This window comes from Sinocyclocheilus anshuiensis, unplaced genomic scaffold (genome assembly GCF_001515605.1).
Source record: "Sinocyclocheilus anshuiensis isolate Anshui unplaced genomic scaffold, SAMN03320099.WGS_v1.1 scaffold690, whole genome shotgun sequence".
NCBI classification, from domain to species: Eukaryota; Metazoa; Chordata; class Actinopteri; order Cypriniformes; family Cyprinidae; genus Sinocyclocheilus; species Sinocyclocheilus anshuiensis.
In genome coordinates this window covers 1,157,677-1,169,099 of record NW_015547715.1, presented here as the reverse complement: position 1 = coordinate 1,169,099, position 11,423 = coordinate 1,157,677, and the positions used below count along the sequence as shown (strand labels likewise).

Genomic DNA, 11,423 nt, shown 5'->3' with positions numbered 1-11,423 from the left:
CTTCAAATAAGCACATCGCGTCTGCACTATAAGTGAGCTGCACAGTTGACACAGGAAATGTCACTTGCACAATTGAGGCAGTGTCGCATCGTCACTAAAGTTTATAATTTGCATTTCTTTTTCATTCTTGCCAGTGTTTAAATCATTCAGCACTCGCGCTGGGTTCACATACAGCTCACCAAATCAGGCTTGTGCTGTGTGTAAGCTATTGTGCAACAATTGCCCCATTATAAAAACTAAAATGCACTGCATGATCAAACATTTAGGTGAGATAATTATATATAAGTACCCCAGGCACATCGTTTTTCCATTTTTGAAGCATAAACCCCATAAAAACGATGCAAGCTTCGGATCTTCCAATGTTTCTTTATGGCGCTGAAACCTACAGATGTCCCGAGTTCTGCTCCCCGCGCAACTGATACTCGACTGCCATTGGCTCACCTGCGTTCGAGGGGAGGGGCTTACCGATAGGTCAATTGTAAAAACAAAAATGCACTGCATGATCAAACATTTAGGTGAGATAAATGTATATTTTTGAAAAATGTCTAAAATATGCCCTCCCTCCACCCCTCAAATTTCAAATACACCCCACCCCCCCACAAGAGTCACCTAAGAGGGGAATTCCCCCCATTTTCAAAAATGAAATTCAGGCCCTGAATGAATGTCTGTTAAAATCCTGACTGGAGCATCACTATAAATAATTCTACGTGGTCAAAAGAAGGCTTCTAAAAGATCAGTATCAGCAGATACTGCTTCCCGTGATCGCCAATCGGTGATCGGCCCAAAAAAACCTGATCGGAGCACCCTTAGTTATTTTTCTTAGTGACAGGACTAGTAACCACATAGAAACATCCTTCTGTAGCTTAACTTTGTGCACAGGCAAGTGGCACTTGTTGTTTCATGGCATTGCGAATAATACGTTTATTATTATGTTTGTTAACCATTCAGTTTTTTCCTTAAAATCAAATAAGAAGCACACTAAAGATGTTTGTTCACCTGACGCCTGGAGGAATGAAATTTACGCTAACTGTTTGTGCTAAACTTTGTAAATGTCAGCCGTAATCTGATTGCTCTGTTATGTGAGGAGCAAAGCAGCTTAAGAGTGTGAGAATTTGCCCCATCAGCGTGTTTTATCACAGACCGGCTGAGATGGTGAAAGCGTTCCCTTGAGACTTGCACAGAGTGTTGTCTAAACACCCGTTTCTGATTTAATGAGTGACTCAGTTTGCGCAGATGATGGCCCGTTAACACAGGCACCGAATCTGCTGATGACTTGATGGGTTTAGAGAGAGCTTTGGCTCATTCTTCTCTGGCCTCAACACAGTTCAGTTTCAGATCCACACAAGCCCTTCAGGAGGAATTATACCAATGCACTTCCTCCCCCAGCGCGCTTCTTAGGGTCTTACATGAATGTGAGGTGCCCAAAACCACCGCTCGACCGCAGAGGGAGCAGGAAACTTCAATTACACACAGCCTGTGGCAAACGGAAGCGTGGTCGTGTAAAGGTGAATCGGAAAGAGGATTTCACCCACAAGCCTTTCACCGTGAGGTTGAGATCGCTCTGTGAGGTTTTTGGTTTGTAAGCATGCAAATGTGGTGCAGTCACTTTAAAGGGATAGTTCAAAGCCCATAAGGCTTTGGTTATTCTTTGATATTCTTCATGAAACCTGAGAGGTTTTTGTCCAGGTTACCAAAACATAGAAGATCTTAAAAGGTCATAAAGGCGGCATAAACTGAATCCTTATGAATCTAGTGGTTTAAAAGGTCTTGTAAAGAGATACTGTGTGATCGCTTTATATGATGAGCAGAATTAATTTAGGCTTTTATTCACCTATAAACACACATGCATAGAACAAATCACATTTGTTAAACACAGGAAGCTCATGTGCGTTGCACACTTGAACAAACCTCAGTGGTTGTCGCACTTCACACTTGGACATTTAAAATTTGTAATTAAGCTATAGTGTTTGTGCATTTATACTAGACTACTGCTTTTCATACAAATACCTAGAAACCATATAGATATTTTTTACCATGGTATTGAGGTGCTATATGTGTGGTTTTAACTGTGGTTATCATGATCTGAATGTACGCTACTATGGAAGGCCAATGGTTAATGTTAATAAAACTCAAACACTAATATTATATAATAATAATAATAATTACATTTCACCATATAAAAATGAGGTTGTTACAATTTTAACAGATGTTACTGTTTTTGATAATGAACATAAATTTACATCTGCATCTCAAGCAACTGTCAAATGTGCATTTCTAAGAGGAAAAATTTAAATAATATTAATATTGCAGCCTGCACTGCAAACTGTGCCGAAGATTCGCATTATCAAAGGAACACAAACCTGCTTCATGATTTGACACAATATCACTCATTAGAACATGTAGAAACTAAGAAATTAATTTTTCTATTAAAGTGCCCCTATTATGGGTAATGAAAGGTTCATATTTTGGTTTTGGGAGTCCCCAACAACAGGTTGACATGCATGCAAGGTCAAAAAACACTTTCATTGTCTTATGATATGCATTTATTTTTACCTTACTTGCTCAATGACTCTGAAATGATTCGCTCAACGATACATTTTTACAAAACCCTCCTTTGCGTGACGCTAATCTGCAGTGATTGGTCGATTGGTCGATTGGTCTCATTTTCATTTCATTGTGTCTGTAATGCCTGTTAAAGCGGCGTTTGTGAGCGCAGTGCTACTTTGTGTACAGCGTTACCAGGGAAAATGCTCCAAATGATTCAGAGTCGTCTCTTTCTTTTGAGAGACAATAACTTTATACACGGTGCACTTTCAGATTTAATTCAAGTTTATTTGTATAGCGCTTTTTACGTTACAAATACATTGCAAAGCAACTTTACAGAAAATTAAGTTTCTACAATATTTAAAAGTTTGCAGGATATTTTCATTCACTTAGAGCTGTGTTACACTGCATAAAAGGTCATTTTCAAAAATTCATAATAGGGGCACTTTAAGATGTTTATTTTGTTAAAGAAAAAATCACTGGAAAAGTGTAAAGAATTCAAAAACGTGAAGTATTTGTCATGTTCTGACCATAAAGAGTAGTTTAAAACCACAGTTAATGGTCTGCTTTCTACAACTTTTTAATTAGGAGCAAAAAACTGCTTTTAAACTTGAAATAAATAAAGATTTGACATTTATCGTGATAATTATCAATATTGACTGATATGAAAAATTTTATTGTGATCATTTTTTTGGCCATATCACTCAGCCCTAGTGCAGGGCTTAAAGTTCTCAGGTACTGTGCTGGATCTGTAGTCAAGTCAAGTCAAGTCAAGTCAAGTCAAGTCTGCTTTGCCCCAGCTGGACCAGTTTGTGAATGAGCTGTTGAGGGATGATTGTGTTGAATGCTGAACTGAAGTCTATGAACAGCATTCTGACGTATGAAAGAATACGTCAGAATGCTACATAGTCGTCCTACATTTAAAAACTCCTTTATTTAAAAACACTTGTTGATATCATGTTCGAATTCATGAGTTCGCCTACCAATGTATGAGAGGAACACAGCTTTCACTCTCAACCAAACTAACATTACTAGCCAATCAGAAGTTTTTGCTCTTATAAACACAAGACGCAGGCGCAGCTGATGAATGGAAAAGAAGCCTAAGTCTCAAGCGCGACACATTGAAAAAGCTGCAAGGCGCAATGGTCAAAGATTTCCATATAGCGTCATATTTACATAGAAAAACTATTTAAAAAAGCAGCGGAGCTTTGTAAACAGCTCAGAGTAATCACGTCATCTTCATAAGAACAATATGATTGCCAGAATGCATTTACCTGTATTTTTGAAAATACAGTGTGAAAAGTGTGAAAAGTGATCATGTGTGAAAAGGTCCTGTTCACACATGATCTCTTAACGGCAATTTACCAGTAAAGACTGGATATGTAAAAGGGGCTAAACTCTTCCTCTGCATATGCGGTGAGTTTGGGTTGCTTAACATTTATCTGGGAAAACTCACTTGATTTGTAACGTAAATAATTTAAACCTATGCCAACACAGGAGAATACATCAACATATTTCTAAATATGCGATTTATTGTACCTCACGATTTCAAAATAAAAGTTTCTGACTTTGCATGTGGCCAAATATAAAAATGTAATGGATTTTAAAAAATGCTCCAGTGTTTGAATGTTTTGGTTTATTTTTAATTGAGTGGTTGAAAGTATTAATTCCTTATTTATAATTCCTAATTAATTTTGTCGTTGGCGCCCTCTGCAGGTATTTGTTATAATATAGGCATATTATATTATGTATTTAACAGTGTTGTTCAATAAAACCATGTACTTGGTTTTGATACTTTATTTGAGGCCAATTATTATTGTCTCATCGTTACTTTATATATAAATATAGTCATATTAAAGCCTGTTTTTCGCTTAGTTCTCTTTGTATTACTAAACAACATCAGATTACTCACTTGTCAAAATAATCAGTAGATTACTTGATTAGCAAAATAATCATTAATTAAGCCTAAGATTAGTTAAAACATTTCAAAATACAACTGCATTGTTTTACTTTTTAGAATTTGAAAGATAATAACAATATTGATTGATAAGTGAGATCTGATTTTAGTTCTTGAAAACCAAAAAATTAGTGCAAGTCCTTGAACGTCCTGGAATTTTATTTTGCAGTATCTGTACGAACCCTGTTTAAGTTACCAGTTCTTGGACCATTTGAATGTTTCCGTTGTTGTTAATTGAACTGAACTGTAGTTTTCTGTAGTAAACTGTCTTTGTATATTTCCTATTTTATATTCATTTCCTAGTATTTAATTTACCATTATTTCTTTTGAACAAAACAATTTCAGAAATGTCATGTTTTAGATTGTAGGTCATCTTGTACCCTGTCAAGGACAACGCTAACCAGCAAAACTTGATATCAAAAGCATCCTAAATGTTACATGTGTTTTCACCATATTGTAGTGAGTAAACTTTCTTGGTATTGCTGTTTCAAATATCCCTCCATAATCTGTAGTCTGAGCCTGTCAAGGGCTAATGGCAATGGCAGATACGTTACTAGTTAGTTTCAAGGAAAATCATTTTCAAATAATGTAATTATATATTTTTTTGCCAAATAACCCTGTGCATGTGTACGCCCCCGCAACCCCCAACTTTTTTTTTTGCTTTAACCCCAGCCTAGTGTCAGTCATTGTTTAGAATGCCTAAATTAAATCTGTTCATCCTATAAATTGATCGTATTTCTTCATAAGACTTGAATTAAACTGCTCAATTCATATGGATTCATTATACGATGCCTTTATGAACCTTTTGGATCTTCTAAATCTTCTAAGTTTCCTGCCCTTTAAATGGACCCGGACTTTTGGTGCATTAAAAATATCTTAATTTGCATTTCAAAGATTATCCAAGGTCTTATTGGTTTGGAACAAGTATATAATGACAGAATTGTTATTTTTAGGTGAACTGTCTCTTTAAAGAAGTGGTGGGTCATCAAGTACAGGGTTTCTGATGTCTTCGTGAGAAATTAGCGCAGTACTTTAAGGGAAAGCTGGAGGTATGAGTAGCCCTCGCTTGGACTCCGTGTCCCCAAGTGCTAATCAGATTACCCAGGGGGCGGAGCAAGGGTTAACGGAGGCCACATGCAAACGTCTGTCACTTAGTGCGAAAGGGGAGGAGTTTGTGCAACCCAGACAGTCCAGGAAACATTTGACAGGCTCTAGCTCAGACGTAAACCCATGGATTTGCAGAAGGATCATACGGGCGACTTCATCACCCCCAGCGAAGCCGTAACCAGAGGCATGAAACGAAAGCGCCTGCTCAAGTCCTACAGGTAGCGTACGCACTCAGAAACACTCATGACTTGCATACTGGAGGTGTCTTGATCTGCTGCCTGACAGAGTGAGATAAGCTGATTCTGGTTTGCTCAAGTGTGTTTTTCTGTGGTAAGCTGGCAGAAGTTGGGGGTGGTTTGCTGTGACGTTTGTAGTTTGCAGTGGCAGGTGAAATAAGAAGTAAATAAAGAAGGCTTTCTCTATATCTCTTTCTCAAATTCTGGACATTGCTTTTAGTATTGGACTGGACTACTAGACATACAGTATTTTCCTCATCTCGGTAATTAAATGTTACACATGTAAATAAAGTAAAAGATTGTTTACATGAATATTAGTTACATAAATGTACTGACTCCAACCTGTTGTTTGCTTTTACTTTATTTTACAAAGTAGATGATGGGTAAAGGAGTTGTGCATATAATAATTACTGTTTTCTGCAGCTATATAGTTAAATTTTTTGGGGTCAATAAGGTTGTTTTTAAAAGTCTCTTATGCTCACCAAGGCTGCATTTATTTGATCAAAAATACAGTAAAAACAGTAAAAATTTGAAATATTATTATAATTTAAAAGAACTGATTTATATTTGAATATATTTTAAAATGTAATTTATTCCTGTGATGTAAAGGTGAATTTTCAGCATCATTACTCCAGTCTTCAGTGTCACATGATCCTTCAGAAATCATTCTAATATGCTGATTTGCTGCTCAAGAAATATTTATCAATGTTGAAAACAGAAATCAAAATCTTTTGTAACATTATAACGTGTTATTACTTTAATTTTTGATCAATTTAACGCATCATTGGTGAATAAAAGCGTTTAAAAAAAATCTTAGTGACCGCAAACTTTTGAACAATAGTATGCATTTAAGTGACATTTGATAGTCATTTGAATGTCATTTTTTGCATTTACTATCACTGCAGATCAGTTTAGGATGTGGGAAATTGTGCGATATTCATTTTGAAAGAGGAAACTGGTTTTGGCCCATTACGTTGATAAATTGCCCTGATGCATTTTTTTTTTCAGTTTCCTTTACAAGAAAACCTCAAGTGTTACACCAAAGAAGATATTGATGCAACAATCCTTTGCACTAACAAACAACTCACAATTAAGAAGAGCTGCTTCTCACGCTTCTACTACACAGCTAGTTCTCATAAATATTGTATTAAAATATATTACAGTTTATGGGATAAATAGCAGTTCAGTAAATGTTTTTGACTATTCTTTTATTATTTTTTATTATTATTAAATCACATGTTTTGTCAAAAGATTCCCACCACCAATGAAACCGTGCCATTTTAATATTTCTGTGTTTTCCACCAGAGGGCCTCCTTCCGTTTTTCTGCAGCTCCTCATTTGTTCAGTTCTGCTGGCACTTTGCAGCATGCATACTTTCTCCTACATAGTTATACTTTAAAATACATAGTTGTATTCTAAAATCAAGCCTTTACATCACAGCATGCATGTGCTCCTGTTTGGAATGAGTTAGATGTATATTTTTTAAATGATTGTGGCATGATCAGAAAGGCTTAATTCCATTATGTGCAGACCGTGTAAATATCATTGTGCATGTACTTCTTCCACCTTGTTGCATGAATTCATTGGTTTTTATGTGAAAATGTAGCACAATTATATGTTGCGTGGTCTGACTATGATGCATGTCAGAAAGACTCAAGCCACAAGACAACCCACATGCCACTTACTGCTCAAATGATGCGTGTTGTCAGAATGTCATGAGACTTTGCTAATACTGTGCACACAATTTTTCCATCTGCTATCAGAGCACAATGAGCTTGGTTATTCTACAAACAGCTGAACAGGGTTTTTGTATGTGTGCTCCTTAACACAACTGCTGGATTGCAGGAAATGTAATATTGTTCTAATCACACTGATGTTAAACAGTGTTGCCAAGAATGATCAGGAGGCAGTGAATGGAGGGATTTGATGAATTTGGCATTTTAAATGCAGGTGACATTATCACATAATTAATTTACATTTAATTTGACTGGCTGTCTTTAAATGTCTATTTTGAGTTTTTTTTTTTTTCTCAGTTAATGTGTGGTTTCAACGATGAAGATGGCAGGAATTATTCATTGAGGGTTTCTGGGTATTTGGTGAAGTTTACAATCTAATCTGAGTATGTTTATTGTGAAGTTTGGCCATTATAGATTGTGTAACATCCAAGATGTAGATGTTTATAGGAACAGATTTGGAGAAATGTAACTAATGGATGCTCTGCAGTGAATGGGTGCCGTCAGAATGAGAGTCCAAACAGCTGATAAAAACATCACAATAATCCACAAGTAATCCACACCACTTCAGTCCATCAGCTAACATCTTGTGAAGTGAAAAGCTGCATGTTTGTAAGAAACAAATCCACCATTAAGACGTTTTTAACTTTAAACCATTGCTTGTGACCAAAATACGAGTCCATAATCCATAACATTGCTTTTTCCAATGAAAAAAGTCATCTGTTGTCTGTCGTCCCCGGGCCGGTCATTATGATCGACGTCACATCTCTGCTCTACTAATTACTTTAATTAGAGCGCCTGTCTGCTAGGAATCCAAGTTACCTGTAATGATGGATGAATGTTGGGCCGCATGTTCAAAGTCAGGAGGGTTTGTGTGGATGTGTGTTTAGGGTTGAAGAGTTGAGAAGTGGATGTCACAGCCTAAATCCTCCAATGCTGCGTGCTACTTCATGGATCAGTAAGTCTTTTTATTGCATCAGATACAGTCTGCTGAGCAATATCACTCACACACACTCGCATGTAAGGAAATTCAATTGCATTCCCATATCTAAGAGTGCCAGGAAGAGCATCTCGAGTTCAGCATTGAGGAAGTTGAAGTGTGCAGTAAAGCACATCATGCAGAATACACACACGCTCTCTTAAAAATAAAGGCTGCAAATTGAGAAAAGATGTAGTTGGATGGTGGAAAGTGTGTTACATACCAAATATGAATGCTGTTTATTCCTTTACAGCTAAATTTGAATATCGGTTCAAATTGGAATGCATATAAAGAATTGTAACATATATTAGGAAAATAATTAAAGTGTAGTTGAAGCACAACAGCTCTGTGGAGTCCACTGAAGCTTTCAGAAACACCTCTGTATCTCCTCCTGACTCCTGTCAAGACTGTCATTCACACTCTGTCACTTTTCCATGGATAGGCTTGTTTTCTCTCACACTCTTTCTTTTTTTTATACTGTGTTTTCTCTCCTCTCACATGGGCCAACCATATAAAACACCTTTGAAACCACTCAGAGCACTCTTGCGTCATGGGAATTTTCTGCAGAAACTTCTCAAATGTTTCTAAAATTCTAGAAATCAGAGCAGAGCTTAGATCATTTAGCATTGGAAGAGTTTAATGAGAAATATTTGAGCTCATAGTGAGATCTCTGCCTTTTTATATGCGATTTTTCCAATTAAATGGATGAAAAATGTTTAACTTTTTATATTGAAAGATGATACTTTTTAAAATTATTTTAGTGTTTTTAATATAATATTATAGTATTTATTAATATTTTAAATTAACTTTTATTTTTATATTTTCAGTTTTCATTTTATTTTAATTTTATTTTTCGTTTTAGTTTAATGTTTAGTGATTTTATGTGCTTTTGTCAATTTTATTAGTATTTTAATATTTCTATTTAACTTTATTTTTTACTTTAGTTTTAGTTTTAGTAATTTTAGAATTTGAACTTATTTAGCAGCATTTCTAATATTTAAAAAAAAAAAATTCATCTAATATTTATATTTTATGTCTGCTTTTTCAATTACTGGAAGTTTTAGTTTTCATATTGAAAAATCTGACTTTTTATGAATTATTTTAGTATTTAGTATTTATTAATATTTTGAATTAACTTAATTGTATTTTTATATTTTCAGTATTTTAGTTGAATGTTTAGTAATTTTTTGAGCTTTTGCCATTTTAATTAGTTTTTAATATTTCTATTTAACTCTATTTTTTAGTTCAGTTTTAGTTTTATAAATTTTAGTATAAATTTCAGTTGCAACTTTTCTAATTTTCACCTTTTTTCCCACCTAATATTTATATTTTATTTTATTTGGGATTAATTTCGATTACTGAAAACTATTTTTAATAGTTTTAGTTAACAATAACAACACTGTATATGATATTTTGGTCAATTTGAGCACAATCTGAAACATCTGAGAAGCAGGAGGCTTAATTAAAAGTCTCACTTTGCTTCCTATACATCTTAATGCTGTCTTGGAGAATGAATTGAGATGCTAAAGAGATCTCATTGGTGGCTTTTCTTTCCCGTGGGTCATGTTGTTCTTGTCTTGTCATGGTTAGCGCACGCACGCGTGTGTGTGTGTGTGTCCTGAAGTGGGCTCTGACGCCGTCACCAGCTGCATTTCCACCCCCTCCGCTCCCTAAAGCCGCCCGCTCTGGTTCCCTTGCTGAGATACGGCACAAACACACATGCAGGACCCTGAGGGTTTATCCCCCACTAACACACACACATAAACATACACACTCCCACTGCTAGGCCACTGCAACCCAGGGAAAAAAAGTAGAGGAGAAGAGCAGGACTAGAAACGTGATACTGACTCTGGCTTACTTACCCTGCAGACACAGAGAGACACAGAGACTCTCACTGCAGCCGCATAGTTTGAGCACAGAGCTGGATTATCTCAGAGAGCATGTCCATCACGGAGCAGGACGGACTTTGACGAGGTCTAGAGAAAACCGAGGGACGACAGCACACGTTTGGCCATGAGTATCGTTATGAAACCACGCTCGCATTCCACCAGCTCTCTCAGGAACACAGAGGGAATCTGGTAAAGTTTTACTCATTCTTGCTTTCTGGCTCATTGGCATGTGTCATGCATTCGAAACCTGCTTACAATTTAATGTGAAAAGTATAATCTCATAGTTTGATATCTGCCACAGATTTTCTTAGTTCTTAAGATTTAATATTTATATTAAATATAGGAATATTTTGGTATGTACCCACATGGAAATTGAAGGCTGATAGTGTTTTTACTATATCCAATAATTGATATTCTTGCTTATTTTAAAGCTGTTTTAACTCCAGTCTAGAATTTTTTGTTTTTCAGGTTAAATCAAACAATGAAATGTTTTGTGAATCATATGACAGAAAAGAAGGTTTTAAATATTAGTCAAAGATAACACAAGTAAACACAACATGCAGTTTTTAACCCTTTGACGCGTACGATCACACCGGTGTGACTAGAACTTTCAGTGCGTCACGTCATCAACTGCTGAATTTAAATCTGCTTTCGCGCTTTGGCTAGTGCATCTTCTCCCAGTTTACCGGAGACCTATTTTAACGTGTTTCGGGAGGAGAGGATGAATTTGCGTGTTGTAAATCCCACAGCTCGGATGCAGCGCGAACTAACATGGCCGCGCCCATCACCCGGTATAGAGCAACTAACACGGTCGATATTAAAGTGTTTAAACTACCGAATAGATTTAATTGCACATATTTCAGAATCGGAATATCAGATATTTCATAATATAATGAGCATGTTTGTGAATATTTTGAATAAAACAGGAAAAACGAAATAAAAGCGATCCATGTGTCATACAGATCTATTGTGGCTGCG

At 36.0% G+C, this 11,423-nt stretch overlaps 1 protein-coding gene across 9 annotated transcripts in view; it reads left to right on the top strand.

Moving 5' to 3' along the window:
- LOC107704165 (cAMP-specific 3',5'-cyclic phosphodiesterase 4D) overlaps window positions 1–11,423 on the top strand; it is a 242,312-nt gene that overhangs the window by 192,286 nt on the left and 38,603 nt on the right. The window contains exon 1 of one of the 9 annotated variants that reach the window (XM_016507036.1): window positions 5,524–5,826. The exons of 7 other annotated variants lie outside the window; for them this stretch is intronic. In XM_016507036.1, the coding sequence (XP_016362522.1) occupies window positions 5,732–5,826 (95 nt within the window). In that variant the 5' untranslated portion in view covers window positions 5,524–5,731. Of the gene's footprint in view, window positions 1–5,523; window positions 5,827–5,854; window positions 5,895–11,423 lie in introns of those variants that run through there. One more of the 9 variants, XM_016507040.1, reaches the window with a different exon arrangement.